The sequence below is a fragment of the Pleurodeles waltl genome, chromosome 5 (genome assembly GCF_031143425.1).
Source record: "Pleurodeles waltl isolate 20211129_DDA chromosome 5, aPleWal1.hap1.20221129, whole genome shotgun sequence".
NCBI classification, from domain to species: Eukaryota; Metazoa; Chordata; class Amphibia; order Caudata; family Salamandridae; genus Pleurodeles; species Pleurodeles waltl.
In genome coordinates, this window is record NC_090444.1 from 1,763,416,487 (window position 1) to 1,763,434,397 (window position 17,911).

At 40.9% G+C, this 17,911-nt stretch overlaps 1 protein-coding gene across 2 annotated transcripts in view; it reads left to right on the plus strand.

The window, feature by feature from the left end:
• Positions 1-17,911, plus strand: part of RP1L1 (RP1 like 1) — a 400,448-nt gene that overhangs the window by 217,619 nt on the left and 164,918 nt on the right. For both annotated transcript variants that reach the window (XM_069236168.1, XM_069236166.1), the window contains one exon: positions 16,947-17,607. In XM_069236168.1, coding sequence (XP_069092269.1) covers positions 16,966-17,607 — 642 coding nt within the window. In that variant the 5' untranslated portion in view covers positions 16,947-16,965. The remainder of the gene's footprint in view (positions 1-16,946; positions 17,608-17,911) is intronic.

Consider the following 17,911-nt stretch of genomic DNA (forward strand, 5'->3'; position numbering starts at 1 on the left):
TATGCATATTGTACCCATTGGTTTTCTACATAACTACTGTGGAAGCACTGCTACACTGTTGAATCAATGCCGATTTGGACTTTGTGCATGCTATAACAATTTTTAAAAATAAATAAAAAAATTCAATGTATACATCTTGACCCTTGTGCCCGTAATTTAAGCAGCTGGGCTTAGAGGGCCATATAAATCTGGGCACTGAACGGTGGTGCTACTGCTATTGTGAAAACAGCCATACCATCATGGCAGTAAAACCAGACAATTCTGCTGTCATGGCAGAGACATAAGTAGCACATGAGCTGGGCTTTTTTGAATAATGGTAACAATAATAATTTGGCACTGTGGTGCCCTGAGTGTTACAACTTTTCCTATCTACATTGACCAATAGCCTGGACCAATTTGACAAGGCAGAGCATCACCTTTTCCAGTGCTTTAAGGAATCATGCATAATTTCCTGGGGTGAGCATAGCAAATTGGTAGCATGGGGTGACTTTGTTTAGAAAAGGTTCTCTGAACTCTGCACCCAAATTCTAGGGGTGGTGGGGGTGAGATCACAGTCTAAGAAAATATCCCTAAGCGTGTTATGGTATGACCTAGTCTTTGTAGAGTGATTACATGTGGTTCTCTGTGCCACATAAATAATTTCCAAAGACTCATGTGATGGCCATTCACCTAGTAATGTAATCATCATACAAAAAGGATTCTGTGTCCTTCAAGATGAAAGTTGTGTGAAAGGGTTTCACAACTTTTTGGAATTGAGAGGACAGTTAGATATTAATGCACAACAGGGACCGCCTTTCCATGTCGGTGAACTAGGCATTCACAGGGGCACCAAGGTAAGGGGGAACCATATTTGAGGAAAAAAACACAAAATCTATCAAATTGATAAGTGTGCAAATTGTTTGGTTTGTCTAAGACCCCAGTTGTTGGCCATTAGTCTAAGGCTGCCCTTGATGTTCAATACACTTGCCAAATGTTGCATTGTTTAAAAGGCTTACTGAGTGATTACACCTGCTACTGACAAATAGTCTGCAGATTAAAAGCAATTACCCAGTAGGGTGACTAAGCCGTTGTCCCTTCTGAGTTGGATTGCATGGGTGCTCATGATAGTTGCTAAATATAGAGAGAATGATCTGTCTTTAGATACTTCTCAGTGGTTTCCAAGATTACTCCTGGAGATCTACAGCATTCCTTCACTTACAGAAGTACTCGCCATCAACCATCACTCTTGGCATATTCTATGTCATCACTGAAAACGTCAATACAACTTCTGAAATAACATCATTGATGAAAATACTGTGCATGGTAGGGGTGCGAGTTAGAGTTACCTCAGTTAACTATAACTGGTGAATTGCAGATCCTTTGTGAGTTTAAAATGGTATATTTTAACTTACATTTTCACTTAACTACAATGTCACTTTAACCTCTGTTTTTTCAGTGACTATACATATACATATAAACCTAACTTTGTCACTTAAAAACCTAAATGCCTCTTGATGTACGTACCTGCAATGTGAATACTCCGATGTACTCACCTGAAATGTACTGACTGTGATGCAGCTGTAGCATACATAGTGGGCTATACAAGTGGTCACGTGCTCTTAGTCAGTTGGTCGATGAGTCAGAAAGTAAGTCAATGAATGCATTAAGTTACATCAGCTAGATGTAGATTCAGTGTAAAGCTATTTTACAGACAAACTAGGCTCTAGGCACATATTCAGACAATGTGGAAGGAATTTATTTTTTCCCAACCAATAATGCTACTTATATGTACTTTACTATGTAACTGATCGTATTAATAGAGTGCATAAGTTATTTGGTGGTGGGTATATGCTCTGGGCACCCAAGCATGCTGCTGAAATCTTCATTCACTAGTTTTAGAAGCACAACTGGACTTTGGTCTACATTGGTGTCACTGAGATCGATAATAGACACTTTACACTACCCCTCATCTTTAGTTGCTTCTCAAAGGTTTCTAAGATAACGCCTCCCTCATTTACAGAAGTTATCTTGGAACACTTGTGATGATTCTGATTATGCTAGCATTATATAAAAAAAATGCTCCAATGCAGAAATTCACAAACAATGTGTTGATTTAAAGTCACTTCTGCTCTGTCAAGGTGGGACAAAGAATACAACTGTGCATGTGAAAATGCCTTTTCTTATGTGTAATTACACTCTTTCTCTCAACAAGGTTTGCATGTGGAGAAACCCCTTTCCAAATCTCTTGACAAGGGATTTACCCCTGCCCTTAATAACTGTAAACTTCCAAACACTGGCCAAGGTCAGAATATGTCTGAAACAAGATTGTGAGTGCGCACAAACTCACAAATTTGTGTTTGGCTTTGTGAATTAAGCCCTTACTTTTCCTCCAGCATGTGTAAGTTATTGTGTTCAGCATGAACCCAATATCTATTTTGTTTCACGTTTATACAGGGCACACATTTGAAGCATCAGCATACATTGCAAGAATAAAGACAATCTAGGGATACAGTAAAATATTGTAGAAATGACTTGCACTTCTATTTGGCTGGTTATGAGAAATCTATGCAAAGTTACATCTGTTTAACAAACTACAGGGCAGTTCTGTTGTGGTGAATGTAATGTACATATCACTAAGCAAGGGTGGGAGAGAGCTTATATATTTTGGGGCGTTGCAAGTGAAGGTCTGCTTTCTCGTTTTCTGGACCAGGCAAAACGGATTTTATATTATAAGGCCCAGAAGTGAATTTTGGGGACTTTTTATGAGTAACAGGTAGGTGTCTTTTTGTAGTGAATCATGATAGTAATGCAAGCCTGTTTGCATGGAACCTTGTTGTTAGAAATGAGGACTCTGGTTGGCAGTCAGATTGCACTTTGTCCAAACAGAGACCCTCATTCTAGTCAGGGTAAGAGAGATACAGTTTAGATAACCACTGCTCACCACCTTGGTAGCTTGGCTCAAGCAGTCAGGTTTAACTCAGGGGCAACGTGTAAAGTATTTGTACAAACACACACAGTAACACTGTGAAAACACCACAAAAGCACTTTTCAACACCAGTTTAGAGAAATGGCCAAAATGTATCCGAGTAAAACAAGACCAAAATGAAACAAAATCCAACATACACATGCAAAGATACGAATTTTCCAAGATTAAACTTCAGTATAGCGCTTAGAAACACAATAGCTCCAAATGGGGCTATTGCGACATCATTGACGGAATTGTTCCCAACAATCCAACGCCACTTGCAAGGAAGGCAGGTGCTGGTCACGGAGTCGCACGGACCCTCAGGTACAATACCTCTGGTAGACAAAGAAACAAGCTGGTGCATGGAGTCCGAGAGGTGAGGTGTCGCTGGATCCAGTGCGGCATCGGTTCCTTACTGCAGAGCAGGGGAGGTGATGCGGCGTCGGTTAGAGGCATTGGTTCCTGACGATCTGGCGGGGTCGATGAATCCGGCAGGTCAGGATGCATTGGGCAACCTCACTGGGTACCGGGCTATAGGCGCCATGGCGGAGTCAGGTGTCACTAGTGTCGGTGACACAGCACTTTGGGACTCACGGAGTTGCAGAACATCAGTGAGGCTGGGGCGGTGTCAGGCCTGCGGTGTCGGTCAGGGTTGTCACACTCCCACAGAGACCACGGCTTCAGGTTGCAGGCACTGACGTGGGGTCGTGCAGCATCGCTGGATCTGGAGTTGTCCAAAGTTTGGGTACCTGGATCTTCTTGTTTTCTCACCAGAACTCACTGCCAAGGGCACAGGAACTGGATTGGCATCCCTTGGCAAGTCAGGGTCTTCAGCAGGAGTACCCAGGTGCTGGCAGGTGAAGTCTTTGATGGCCCCGAGATTTCTTAACAGCAAGAAAGCTCAGTCCAAGCCCTTGGAGAAGCTTCACATGCAGGATTTCAGAAAGCAAAGTCCAGTCCTTTCCCATGTAAGGCAGGAGCTGCAGCAGCATGCCAGCACAGCAAGCAACAGGCAGAGAGGCAGGTCCTCCTCAAGCATCAAGCTCTTCTCCTTGGCAGATGTTCTTCTAGATTCAGAAGTATTCTGAAAATCTTGGGCTTGGGGTCCACTACTTATATTCATTTCTGCCTTTGAAGTAGGCAAACTTCAAAGGAAAGTCTCTGTTATTCACAAGACCCTGCCTTGGCCAGGACAGGCCCCAGACACACACCAGGGGGTTGAAGATGGCATTGTGTGAGGACAGGCACAGCCCTTTCAGGTGCAGCTCCTCTCTCCCTACTCTAGCCCAGGGGACTCATCAGGACATGCAGGACACTCCTTAGCTCCCTTTGTGTCACAAACAGCCCAACTGTCAGTCTGACCCAGACCGGGAATACACAAGCAGGCAGAGTCACTGAATGGTTAAGCAAGAAAATGCCCAATTTCTAAAAGTGGCATTTTCAAACAGAGAATCTAAAAACCAACTCTACCAAAAGATGTATTTGTAAATTGTGACTTCAGAGACCCTGCTCCCAATGGGAAACTGCACTTAAAAGACATTTAAAGGCAGCCCCATGTTAACCTATGGGAGAGATAGGCCTTGCAATAGTGAAAATAAATTTGGCAGACTTTTACTATCAGGCCATGTAAAACACACCAATACATGTCCTACCTTTTAAAACACTGCACCCTGCCCATGGGGCTACCTAAGGCGTACCTTAGGGGTGACTTACATGTAGTCAAAGGGAAGGTTTGAGCCTGGCAAGTGGGTACACTTGATAGGTTGAATGGCAGTGCAAGACTGCACAAACACACTGCAGTGGCAGGTCCGAGGCAGGTTTACAAGGCTACTCATGTGGGTGGCACAATCAGTGCTGCAGGCTCACTAGTAGCATTTGATTTATAAGCTCTGGGCACCTCTAGTGCACTTTACTAGGGACTTGCTAGTAAATCAAATATGCCAATCAGGGATAAACCAATCACCAATACAATTTACACATAGATCATATGCACATTAGCCCTGATTAGCAGTGGTAAAGTGCCCAGAGTCCTAAAGCCAACACAAACTGGTCAGAAAATATAGGAGTAAGGAGGCAAAAAGTTTGAGGATGATCCTGCAAAAAGGGCCAGGTCCAACACATGTCCAGTGTTAAAAGCTGAAAAGGACTTAATATTCAAAAGTGCTCAACATATGCTGACAAGGGCTAGATCTATGCTAGCTTTCCAAGACAACACCTCACTAAATGAATGAGCGAGACCACAGGCATCATTGTAGATTTACTCAGCATGGTCATTTTAAGAAATCTGACATTGATCTGGATTTTGTGCACCGATGTTGTATAGCCCTGTTATACACGACTAGAATGGTCTTCCCCCCACCTAACAGTGTTCTTCTGGGTGGCGTAGAATTGCAGGCGATGAGGTGCACTGAGATTGTGTTACACTGGTCTAGACAAGAGAGGATAGAAGAAGTCAACTAGTGTGAGAACTCTTAACCTGATTGTGGAATGGGGATGTTCTTGATTCTTACTGGGGATTCTGTGTCTCCATGTTTGGATTGAAAAGCAGGGAGACTACATATAGATTCTTAATCTGAGAGGGTTTAAGATATCAGGAGGTTTGGGCTTGTGGTTACATTGCTGGCTGAGAAACAAAGTGATCTGCTTTATATGTTGAAATGCAGGTTCCCCAAATTCTGATACAAGGGTTGGAAGTCCAGTTCATATGTCAAGGAATGCCAAGGCATTCCATTATTGAGAAGTGATTACTAGACTTCCTGGGGACTACATGCACCACCGACTGTATTAGTATTGGTGGTGAAGAACCATAGAGGGACATGCTGAGGAGAGATAGGTGGTAAGAACACCTTTTAAGATACTGATAGTAGGTTTAATAGGAGGGCATTACCAATCCTTCTTCAAAGAAAAGCTAACATTGGGATGGTGGGAGGGTGGAATGGGAATCAGTTGTGGCTTGTTTTCTTAAACTGCATGCCAGAATATCATAGTCAAAAATATTATTTAATATAGATATTGCATCCTAAACATTGTTTACAAAAATATTTTCCCACTGGGTGTAGATTTTCTATTATTATCACCAATAGGGGATATTTTTGTTAACAATATTTAGGTCACAATATTTCTGTCAGAAGATATTCTAACTACAATATGTTGATACCACACCTTCTTTTTTGCAAGTATTCTAGGGAATAAGCAATGTTTATGACAATATCCACACATTATTGGAAAGCAGATACAATAGAATCTAAGTCACAATTCATAGAGGCAGCATTGGAAAGAAGCTGGGTGGTACAGAAACCAACCGTCATAGTTAAGCTATTTGTTTTTGCACAAATTTGAAGATATATAATTTATTCTCAGTGCAATCCACTTTTCATACATGAAAGTAGAGAACACAATGTTGGCAATTGCCTAAAACACAGTATAGACTGATGGATCAAATCCTAGTATAAATCCCAAACTGAACTGTTTAACTACTAGTTAGTGATAATTCCCAGTGAGGTTTACTAATTTTAGGGAATATTAGATTGTCTCAGTTAATAATACACCTTAATCAATGTAATTAACCCCACAAACAATATGCACTACAGGGAAAAGGGAGTGGAAAGTTACAGTCATTAAAGCCTCAGATTCCCACAAGTGTTGTTTATCCAGTGACCAAGTCAACCCACCTCAGATCCTACTCCTACTCACATGTCACATAGGGAACAAGGTCAGCTGTAACCTCAGAACACAGTTGGACTAATGGTATAGGTCTTGGGAAACGTAAAACTTTAGGAGAAATCTTGGCATTAGGAGAATGCATTACAGGAATAAAGGGGGGGTACAGTAAAATATTGTGGAAATGACTTGCACTTCCAGTGGGTTCTTTCTGATGTTATTTCTACAAGGAGTGCAAAGATTCCACTCCCATGCACCCCATTGCCTTCCATTATTCTGTCCATTATTCTGTCACAATGTTCAACTTTCTTCTTAAATTGCTGCATGGGGGTTGAGGTTACCCCTAAGCCCACATCCTACCTTTCCACTGCTTTGTTTCCCCCACCCACTTTCCTTCTCCCACCCTCCTTCTTCGTCTTCATTTTTATACTTTGCCTGGGAGGTGGGGTACCTCAAAGTTACTCCCTTGGCTCGCTCTTCCACATCGTTTCTTCTCCTTTTTACTACATTTTTGGGGGGCCCTTTAAATACCCTGATTTCTCCTCCAAACCATCATGCCCCTATTTACTTATGTATCCTTCCCACTATCATTCTACAACTTCCTTTTGTTTTTCTTACACTCTTTTTCCTGTTTAGCGCTGCAGTAAAAATAACTACCACAATCTTAAACACTTTTCTACCCTTTCTTTTTTCTTTCGTGCTTTTTTTAAGAATTCTGCACTACGTTTCAATTCCTTTTTTAGCAATTGTATTGAGCCTTTGTCATATTTTGATAATTAACTTACCTAACTGGGATTCGATATGAAGTCTAGAAAAATGTTTTGTTCAAAACAAAAAACAGTATTTTTTTCAAAGCAAATCATTATCAATTATTTTTGAATTTACATTGTTTTTTTCAACTAAACAGTATTTCTAATAAATGGTTGTTAGTTATTGGGGTTGGCATGAATCTGTATCTATTATTTTGACTTCCTATATTTAGATATACAGTGCTATAATCCCCAGTCGAGTAAGATTTAATAATCAGAATAATCAAGTGCTGTGAAGAGGTCAAGCATCAACGGTTATGCCTTTTTCCTCGTCGGCTTTGCATACTAATTATATGTTAAAGTCCATCATAAATGTTCAAGTTGTGCTGACCAATAAGCTAACTGAGAAAGAAGCACTGATTGGCAATAAATGCCCTCTTTCTTTACGTCTGAATTTTGTAATGTATGAATGTTCCACTAGCCAATCAGAGTATGATTTACAGTTTTCAGACAGATGTTTCTTAGCTATTCTCAAGGCGCTAGTCCTGCTATGTCACTGCAATGCCTGACAAACATTAGACAAAACATACCAGTCATGTTAGGGTTTCTTTAAACTAATGCCTCAGAAGGGCTTTTTTAAAAGCCTAGATGTTTTCAGCTAGAAAGCTCCAAGGAGCATTCTAGCTGAGAACATAATATGGGTATGTGATATTGATAGTTTGATAATGCTCCATAAAACAAATGTAGACAAAACTGCTAGCAGGTGTGCTTTACAATATATCACAATAAATATCTACAGAGCAAAATATAGCAAGTGAACTGAGAATTTGAAGTTCCTTCCACAGCAAGTGGAGGATGTGAAATCAAAAAACCACATTGTACGCTATGGAGACAAAATGTTAAATGCAAAAATAATAATTGCTGCTCTGGTGCAGTGTACTCTAACGTGTAATTCCTAGGCACTGATACAGGAGTTAAGTCTTACCAAACTGTACTCGTTTTATTATAAATCACTAAAGGATGAGTCTACCTGCCAGAATTCGAACTTGTGACCTTCTGGTTACACAAAGATCTCCACAATGGGTGCCCAACGTAGTGAGCTATCTCACTGGCTTGCTAAGGAGTAATGAATGGTATCCATGACATAAAAACTGATGGTCATTGTTATTTTTTTATTTTCTCACATTATCTTGCCCAGCCACCAAGTGACCTCAAGACATGTGCAACACCTTTGGCTTTTATGACTGCAGCACTTGGCAGCTATGAAACTGCTGGCATGCTGGGCCCTGGGAAGCATTTCTCCCCGCTCCATGTTCAATAACCACCAGTGAGAAGGTGAGACACCATCACTATTCTCACCTATAGAGGTCGACTGAAACTTTGGGCTTGGTGAAGAGTGTAGTAGTCAGAATCATGCAATCACAAATTAATGACATTATACCATAAACAATTCAAGACACCATGAACAATTTAACACTAAATCAAACTCCAAACTGAATAAAGTTTCAAAGCTTTACTACAATCCCAATATCAATGTCACATATTTGATGCACAAAACTAAGTTGTAAAGATACATGAAAACCATAGGCTGACTGAAACGTCTGAAAAGATTTAGCCTACTAAACATCAATACTGTTAGACACTCCAAAAGAATAATGTAAATTAGCAACAACACAATATGCATATTATTGTTAGATTTCAAACCAGATGATGTGAGATCAGTAAATCATCAAAATGCAATTTTCACATTCAGATTTCAGAGTTCAAATTTCAGGGCTGGGCCAATCCTAGCACTAACACAAATTTTGATTTGCATGTGTGGGAATGGGCTAACACATGCGGGCAAAAACTAAAATAAAAGACAGACAAAAATATATTTTTTTAAACATCCAGCTAGGGCAACTCACCATTCAACAGTCACATTAACAGCCTAAGAAAACTATTCAGGTCAGGGGGGCAGATTAAACAAGTGATTTTCCATTACTGCTGCAAAATGAATCTTTCAGGCCAAGTCAAGCTAAGAAAGCCTTAATACAGTCAACACATTAATAAAACCTATTGCGCACCTTACTATTCATATATGCAGATCAAATGATTTAATTGCAAACATTATTTACAGCATGTAAGAGCAATTTTAAATGTGCATTTGTTTTTCTGCACACCTGTAACTCACATTAACAAAAAATACTTAATTCAACATAAATTCAATTGATTCATATTCATTTACTATTTTTAATAACACTTATAATATTAATTCACATTAGTATTTCATTTAATATAAATGCAAAACTCTCATGTTAAAATGTAATGTTTCTAATGAATGGTGGCCACCTGGTTCACCATCATTCAAACATGCATATTTTACAACTGATGATATTTTCTCTGTAAGGCTTTTAAATGTAGGTTATTTAGTTACCATATGCTATATATAACTTCTATGCCATTAGTATTTTAATAAAATTTGATCTCCCCCAAACACATGAATATTTCAACCATGAAATGATGTTCAGTTTGAAAAGTTTACCCAGATACATTGGCCACTTGCTATTTATTGGCAGGCTTCTGTAAAATATGAGTAATTATGACTTGCCAGCTATTCACTTTGTATTGTGTGCTACATAAATAGTTCTTATTAGCAGTGATTCTCCTCTGTCCCCTGCAATGTTAGGTAGGAAGGACGAGTGAAGCAGTGTCGGGCAGTGCTCCCCTCTGATGGGTATTCCACATTCATATCAACTTCCGAATACAGGGCTATCAGAATATCAAGGACAAAATATCGGCAAGGTGGGTATAGATTGATAGGTATAGGTTTACTTAACATAATTCCACATATATGTACCATGAAAATGTATTTATCTACAAGGTACATGGATGTAGATTCAAGAACAGTAATTCTATACATTTGACCATAATATTTTGATAGCACAATGCTTTTGTAGTCGATATTTTAACATACTTTGATGTCTGATACATGGCCCAAGACACAAAAGACAAGAGACGAAAGACAGTTCTAATCGCCCAGTGCTGAGAAGCCTGGGACCCCACTGTTTTCTTTTGATAGGTCATAGATCTGTTTCAGAGTGCTTGAGAGACTGATGGCTCCTCCCATCGAGACCCTCACACCTCTTGATCTTCCTTCACGACCTCCAGTACAGATGGCATCACAGTTTGAAATTCACAGTCTTATCAATAAGCTACTTCCGAGTATTCAATTAAGCTCTGATTTTACAGACATTTCTGAAAACCTACGTGGGATTTAGTTGATCAAAAAAGCAGTTGGTGCATGTACAGTACACATTCTGGAGCTTATTCATAAAGGTAACTTTACACAGGTGCAAATCTACACATATAAATTTACTCTTATACTTTGTAGTAACTTTACTACATTTGTCTAGTCACCATTTCCAAGTGTAAGACTAGTGCAGAGTATGGACTTACATGTCCCCACTGCCTCGGTGTATGGGTTGGAGTCTGAATAAACATTAACTATAGTATCAAAGTTACAACTAGTAACTTTCTGACTATATTTTAGGTTCCATACACTTGACGGAGACCTCAGCAGTCAGGTTGGAGACCCCTCCCATGGTAAAGCGCAGAGAAATGTTCAAAACCTTATTAAACTTTAAAAAATACAGTAAAAATATTTTTCTGTAAAATTTTAATGAACATTAATGTTATATATTTATTGTAAAGGTAGAGTAACATAAAACATTCTAAAACACTATTAATTTGATTTTGAAATAAATATTTAATTATTTTAAACACATTATATTAAATGTATGTTTAAAAAAAATCCCACCTAAGGTGAAATGTTCATGTTTCTTGTGCATTTATAAGTACTAAATGCTATGTACAGTTAGTTTAAATATAATTACGTTTTTTTTGTAACAACACTTTATTAGTTTTATAATAGGCACATAGCAAACACACACATTTCAGACGCACACAACGGATCCCAAATACATTCCTGATAAGCGTCCAAAGTCAATCTAACCCACCCTTTGGAATACATACATTTGCCATATCTGCCCTGTAGTGTGCCAACCCTTTCCCCCATTTTCTTGAGGGTTTCCTGGGGCAACCTCGGGCCAGGTAAATCAGCTCTTCCAGTTTTGAGTAACGGTCCATGCCCACCCTCTACTCCCTCAAAGTTGTTGCCTCTGGTGACTTCCAGTATCTAGCCACGTCTCTTTTCGCTAAAAGCGTGTCCAGCCCCACTAATGTTCAGTCCCCTCTTGGACCTCTCATCTCGTCCACCAGACCCAACCGCACAACCTTGGGTGATGCCTCAAGCTTCTGTTCCAAGACCGCTGATAAGGTCGTAAATATAGATCGCCAGTGCTTGTGGATGATTGGATACTCCCATACCATGTAGTAAAAATCCCCTGTGTCACTCCCACATCTAGTGCAAGCAGGTTCCGGAAGTCTGTGGGGTCTCCACAGATGCCTCAGTGTATAATAAGTGCAGTGGAGGTATTTCGGTTGAAGAAGGCCCAGCCGGGCTGATATGGCTAAGGTGTGTATTGCCATGAGTGCTTCCCTCCACTCCGCCTCATCGGGCAGACCCAGCCACCTCTACCAACACTCCCTCAAACGCATCAGTGTACATGGGTCATGATTAACCAAGGCTCTGTAGATCTGGGAGATACCTCCCCTGGCCAGTGGGCCCATAAGTAGCCGGGCCTCCAAGGGGTGGTATTCTGGAAGTCCAGCCAACACCTCCCTGTATCTGGAGAGCACGTGATGGAATTGGAGGTATTGGAAAAACTGTGATTTGTGCAGGGAGAACTCTATTTAGAGGTCCTGAAAGGATTTCATGTGGTCATCTTCCCAGATGTTGCCCAGCCAGAAAATGCTGATGATGTCCCACACCCTAAACCCTTTGAGTCATGGGACCCAGTCCAGCCATCTATCACCCCACAATTGAGTTTCCAGCGTCACTTGTTGGTCCCATCCAGTCTATTGCAGCGCAGCTCTCCAGTTCAAGAAGACTACTGTGGTGATCTCCAAGAGTGAGTTAAGGATCAGCGGCCATAAAGCATACCCATGAGATTATCAAAGCCAATCAAAGAAACCTCCATCCTAAAGGCGGGTTCTGCCCACCTCCCACTCATCCATTCATTCACTATCACGATATTAACTGCCCAATAATAAAGGCGGAATTTGACCATTGCTGGACCCTCATCATAGGTGGATCTGACACATTTATCGAAGGAAATCCTGGAAAGTTTATTGGCCCATAGGAATTTCTACAACATAATATGACCGGCGGCAGTCTACTGCCAGCAGCAGCGCCACCTTACCGCCATCCGCCGGCATGGCCACAGCCGGATTTCTGCCATCCTTCTGGTGGAAATCCGGCTGTGGTCATAATCCATCAGACAGCTGGTAGCCGCGGTAATGGTCTTTTGGTGCCCGTCGCTGCGGCGGTAGGCGGCTTTTACCGCCATGGTCCTAATGAGGGCGTTTGTCCTCTTGATTGCTGGGTGACTTTCTCCTTCCTGCTGAAATTGCCTGCATGAAAAAGTTCAACATAAATCCTCTTTTAGTGATCATTTGTACTACAAAGACCCTTCTTTTTCAGCAAGGTTGTCTGAGCCAAGTCGTGCAAAATGAAGTATTTTGTTGCCTCTGGGGTTCACATGGCTTTGCTTCCGAGCTTCATGTATCAAATGTTCCTTTTGTTGATGAGAAGTCTTTTTCACCACAATATGCCTTGGCTTGTTGGTGGCCTATTGTGTTTTGGATCCCACTCTATGTGTTATTTTTACTCCCACTAGATCACACTCTTTAAAATCCAAAATTTGAATAAAAATGGCATGTACATAGCCTGTGATACCCGAGCCCTCTGGTTCTTTTGAGATGGTTTGCATTTGTATATTATCTCTATGGGCTTGTTTTTCTAGCTCTTTGAGTTTTTCCTACAACATTAGTATATTCTTTTCCATCTTCTTCATGTTATCATTCGCCATTTATTCAGCTTTTTTAATACTGTCTTTCCATCTAAATTTTGAACTCTTTGCCCTTTTTGCTCTGTGTTGTGTCTCGGAGTAGTACTTGTTCCAATCAGTGTTTTGCGCATTTCACTTAATTCCTGCTTCAGTTCTTTTTTTCAGCCTGTGCACAATCTGAAGCATGAAGTGTAGGTGCTTTTTGGTCAGTAAGTTGTCTTTTTTTGGCCTTTATATAGTTGTTCAGTTTGTTCTCTTGATTCTTGACTAACATTAGAGTAGAATTCGATCAGTCTTTTCTGGTCCTTTAGTTTCTGAGTCTGTGGCATCTAGTAATCAGTTGTCGAGTTACATTACTAGAGACATCTTTGTGCGGAGGGTTTATAAACCAGTCATTTCAAATTATTTCTCTAATTTTGCTTTTAGTACAGCTGTTTATTCTAACATTTTCAGCTAAAATCTGTTCATACTCAAGAGTCACATTGTCAAATCTTAGGGTTGTTCTCTTTATATGATCATTTTCATCCTATATGTCTATATGACCTGAGGAGTACTTTTCTTGATATAACTGTGATATTGGCTCATTATTAAGTCTTCTTCAGTCTCCCTTTCTGGATCTTGCAGGCTTTTGCAGAGTTTATGTGACCATAATTTGTGGTACAGCTTCCACAGAGTCTGTCTTTGGATTTTTTTTAAGGTGCCCTCCTAGAGTTTTTATGTTGGGATCAGTTGTCCCTCTACGTACATCTTTGTTCTCAACTATTTCTTAAGTTTTCCAGCTTGGAATCTTGGTGGGGTCTCTCCGTTTTGCTCCTCCTCTCAATCATGGCATCTCACCTTGAACCCACTGATCATCTGGAGCATTTCAATCACTCTACCTTTTTGGCATAGAAAGTGCATCTTTCTAATTGCCTTTCCTGCAGTCCGTCGGCTGTGCCTCTGAGTGTCCAAGCTTCCCACCAGTCTGATTGTCCTCCAGCTCTCATTGGAAGATCGCTCTTCAGCCAGATTCTCTGCACAGTCAGGTTTCAAGTCCAGAGCTACCCTGCACTCTGCTTCCTTTTTAACACCCTCAGGGATGAAAGTATTTGTTCTCCTCTTTTACAGTCTCTGCTCTTCGACCCTCTGTGCAGGCTTTTATAATTAGCAGTTACCTGTTTTGGTAAAGGAGATTTTCTTGTTCATAATCAATCTTCAGGGATGTTTCTAGTTTTGTTTCAGGATTTTGTCCGTTTTACTCATGCATTGCAGCATTTTTTGGAGCAACATTAATGGTGTTGTTAGAGCCTCCCATGTGTGTTTCAGCCATCTCAGCGGGTTTGGCACCCCCACCCCCCATTCTGTTGTTTTAATGTGGTATTTTGGAAGACAAAACATGATAAATCACTGTGGGTGACAGCCATGACAATCCATTTAGTCACCTTCACCCCTGCTTCCCTTGTTGTTGGCTGACATCTGCCATGGTGCCTTTTTGCATCATGCCTTCATCAACAGGTCTGATACCATTCCCTACCCTTTGTCTGATTTTCATCGAACTCCTTCTCTGAGTATGCTCTTGTCATTGCTCCATTGTGTTCCATCCACAGAGCTTTCTCACACCAGCTGATATTTTTTGCATCGTCACCCATTTTGGTACTTCTATTATCCTTTACTCCAAAATTGTCTTTATCTACTACCAGGGATCCTCTTTTTCATCCTTGCCCAATCCCCATCATGTCCTAAGATTGTCTATTTTCCCTGTGGCTCTAAGGTAAAGACCCTAGGGTCTCTCTTCATCTCATCTAGGCCCCAACTCCATCTTAGCTCATGGATGCCGCCATGTTCTCCGCCCTGGATATTTATTACCGCCATCTCCTTGTATTTGCAGAGTCATGTCATGCCTGTGTTATAGTACTATTGTCGCCATACCTTATCTTTCTAATAACTGTGATATTGTCAAGTTCTTTGATCAATGACATATGTACAACATCTAATGTGACACTCGTCTTGATCAGATGTTTATTCTCCATTATGTCAAAGATAAACAACAACCGATATAAGTATTTTAATCAAAAGAGTGTAGTCTGAATTGGCGTCTCTATTCCCTATATGTCCATAAGACAATGTCAGAAATGTACACTTTGATGTCCATAATCTAGTTTCGACATTCCAATTCCTGCTAAAATTTAGGATATAAGAACTGTCAGTCACCCATTTGAGAGAGAGGTCCTTCACCCAGATTATCGCCAGAGATTCTGACAGAAACAATCTCACTTACTACCAGTGCACTTCACACTTCATAGGTGACACATCTTGTCTGAAGCTGATAGGACCTGGTCCCGGAGGAAGACTGATTGCCTGCTACAGCAGTGGGTGCTTGTCCTTTGCTGGGAACATTGTCTTCATACTTCCACTGATAAAGACAGTTTTTGCTGTAAAGAAGGTATACAGTGCATCCCTTCTCCCTAAGAAAATCTAGATTGCAAGTTCCTTTGCCTTTCATGCTCTTAAAGTGCATAGAAATAGGCAATAGGGTGCTAGGTTCTAGACTACATTTTAGCAAGGCTGGAAATGTTCATTTTATTCTTGTTACTTATAATGTGTCTCATTGCTGTTTTTATATTATTCTGTGTAGTTGTTTTAGATGTACTGAGAAACAGATTATTTCTGTAGTAATAAATACTTTTTAAAATAAAAGTGTACAGTATGTATGCTACTGTGAATAATGAAATGTGGTTGCTGCTGTTTCCATGGTGCCCCTGATCCCTTCATGGGGTTGTTAGCAACCCAAAAGCAATACTTCTATGTCTATGTCAATTACACATTGAATAGTGTCTTGCGGGCCACAATAACTTGTCTTTCACACTCAGTGCTGATGTATTGAACCAACTTCACCTCTGTCACCTGTGGGTTAGAAGAAACCCTTTGTAGAGTTACGCCAAAGTCGTAACTTACACAACAGCTCCTGTCTCCTGGAAACCATTCTGTGTAGCAATCCCTGTAATAGATTCAGTATGCTGCACATCAATAGGACATTCCATAAGTAAACATGAGTGAGGGGAAGGGTTATAATCAAAATATGATGTACCAGACTGAATGGTGGGGTCACTGTCTAGCCTGTCAATCCTATATTTGCTGATTTCCAGGAATTACACTCGCGGACAGTGAACTGAATTTGTTGAATTCCACTGATCCCCTAAGCACGAAGGCTCTGTCAAGATTGGTAATGTGACCAGAAAGTTGTATAATCATCAGGCTGTAACTTATGAATAGGGCTTCCCGGCACCCTCATGTGTGTTACCAAGCATTAATAAGTGTAAGACGTATCTGCTCAGGAGGGTCAATTATCAGATTTACCTTCTAAGGCCTGCAAGGACCTGTCCCAAGCATCCAGAGGTGGGCCCTGGTTGTGTCTTCTGCATATGGTCAGTAGCGTAGATAACTCTGACCCTAGCATTTAGTTTCCATTTACAGAAAATTCCTTCCACTTAGAGAGTAAATGTTCTGTATAAGGTATGATCTCTCATTGGCATTTTCCTTTAAATAAATCTTTCATCATGTATGTTTTTAGATTCTTTCAGGTCATCTCAGTAAGGTCTCTGTCAAATCCTGCTGACTTTAGATAAGATGATTGATTGTTTTCTTGAATTTATTTTCTTTCAGTTTCCCGTGACCACTTGGAATGGATCTGGCACCCGCAAATGAATATTTGGCCAGGGGTAGCCGCCCAAGCTATGAACCGCCACTTCCACCAGTTGTCCGAGCGAATGCTGTCACTGAAGTTGTGCCGGCCAAGAAGATAACCTTCTTCAAGAGTGGGGACCCCCAGTTTAGTGGTGTCAAGATGGCGATCAACCAACGGAGCTTTAAAAGCATCAACACCCTCATGGATGACCTTTCTAATAGGGTGCCCCTGCCATTTGGAGTACGGACAATAACCACACCTCGGGGAACTCACTGTATCAACAGACTAGAACAGCTGGAAGATGGTGGCTGCTACCTCTGCTCTGACAAGAAGTATGTGCAACCCGTCAGTGCTGCCACCCCCATACACCAGATGGGTCCTCGTCGAGCCAGTCGCACACTCAGAGCTCGAAGGTCGTTGCTCCCAGAGAACCAACTTGAAGAGTACTCGCTGACTCATTCCCACCCCACCCCAAAGCTACATAAGAAGATCACACTGGTCAAAAACATGGATCCTACTGTTAGGCGTTTAATAATCCTAAACCGTAGGAATACTCGGAACTTTAAGACTTTCCTTGAAGATGTTTCAGAACTCTTGCAGTACACAGTGAAGAAACTCTACACTTTGGATGGAAAGAGGGTAAGACTGCATGTATGAGCAAGTGCATTTTATACAGAACAGCTTTACAGCTTAATATGCTGACTCGATTGGCCGGGGAAGGGACACAGTTTTTAGTAAACTCCAGATAGAGGAGTTATGTTCTGAGAGTAATCTTAAATTCTGGTAGGAAGTCTTTGGCCCAAAGAACTAAAGGGACACACACCAGTGAAGCGGGCCACAATCAATTATGGAAGAGAGTTTAATCTGTGTAAGGGAGGGTTTGTGCCTGCCCTTGTTCTTGGCTGTGCAGCTGACTGAAATCCTTCTGTGCTGTGGTTGGGGT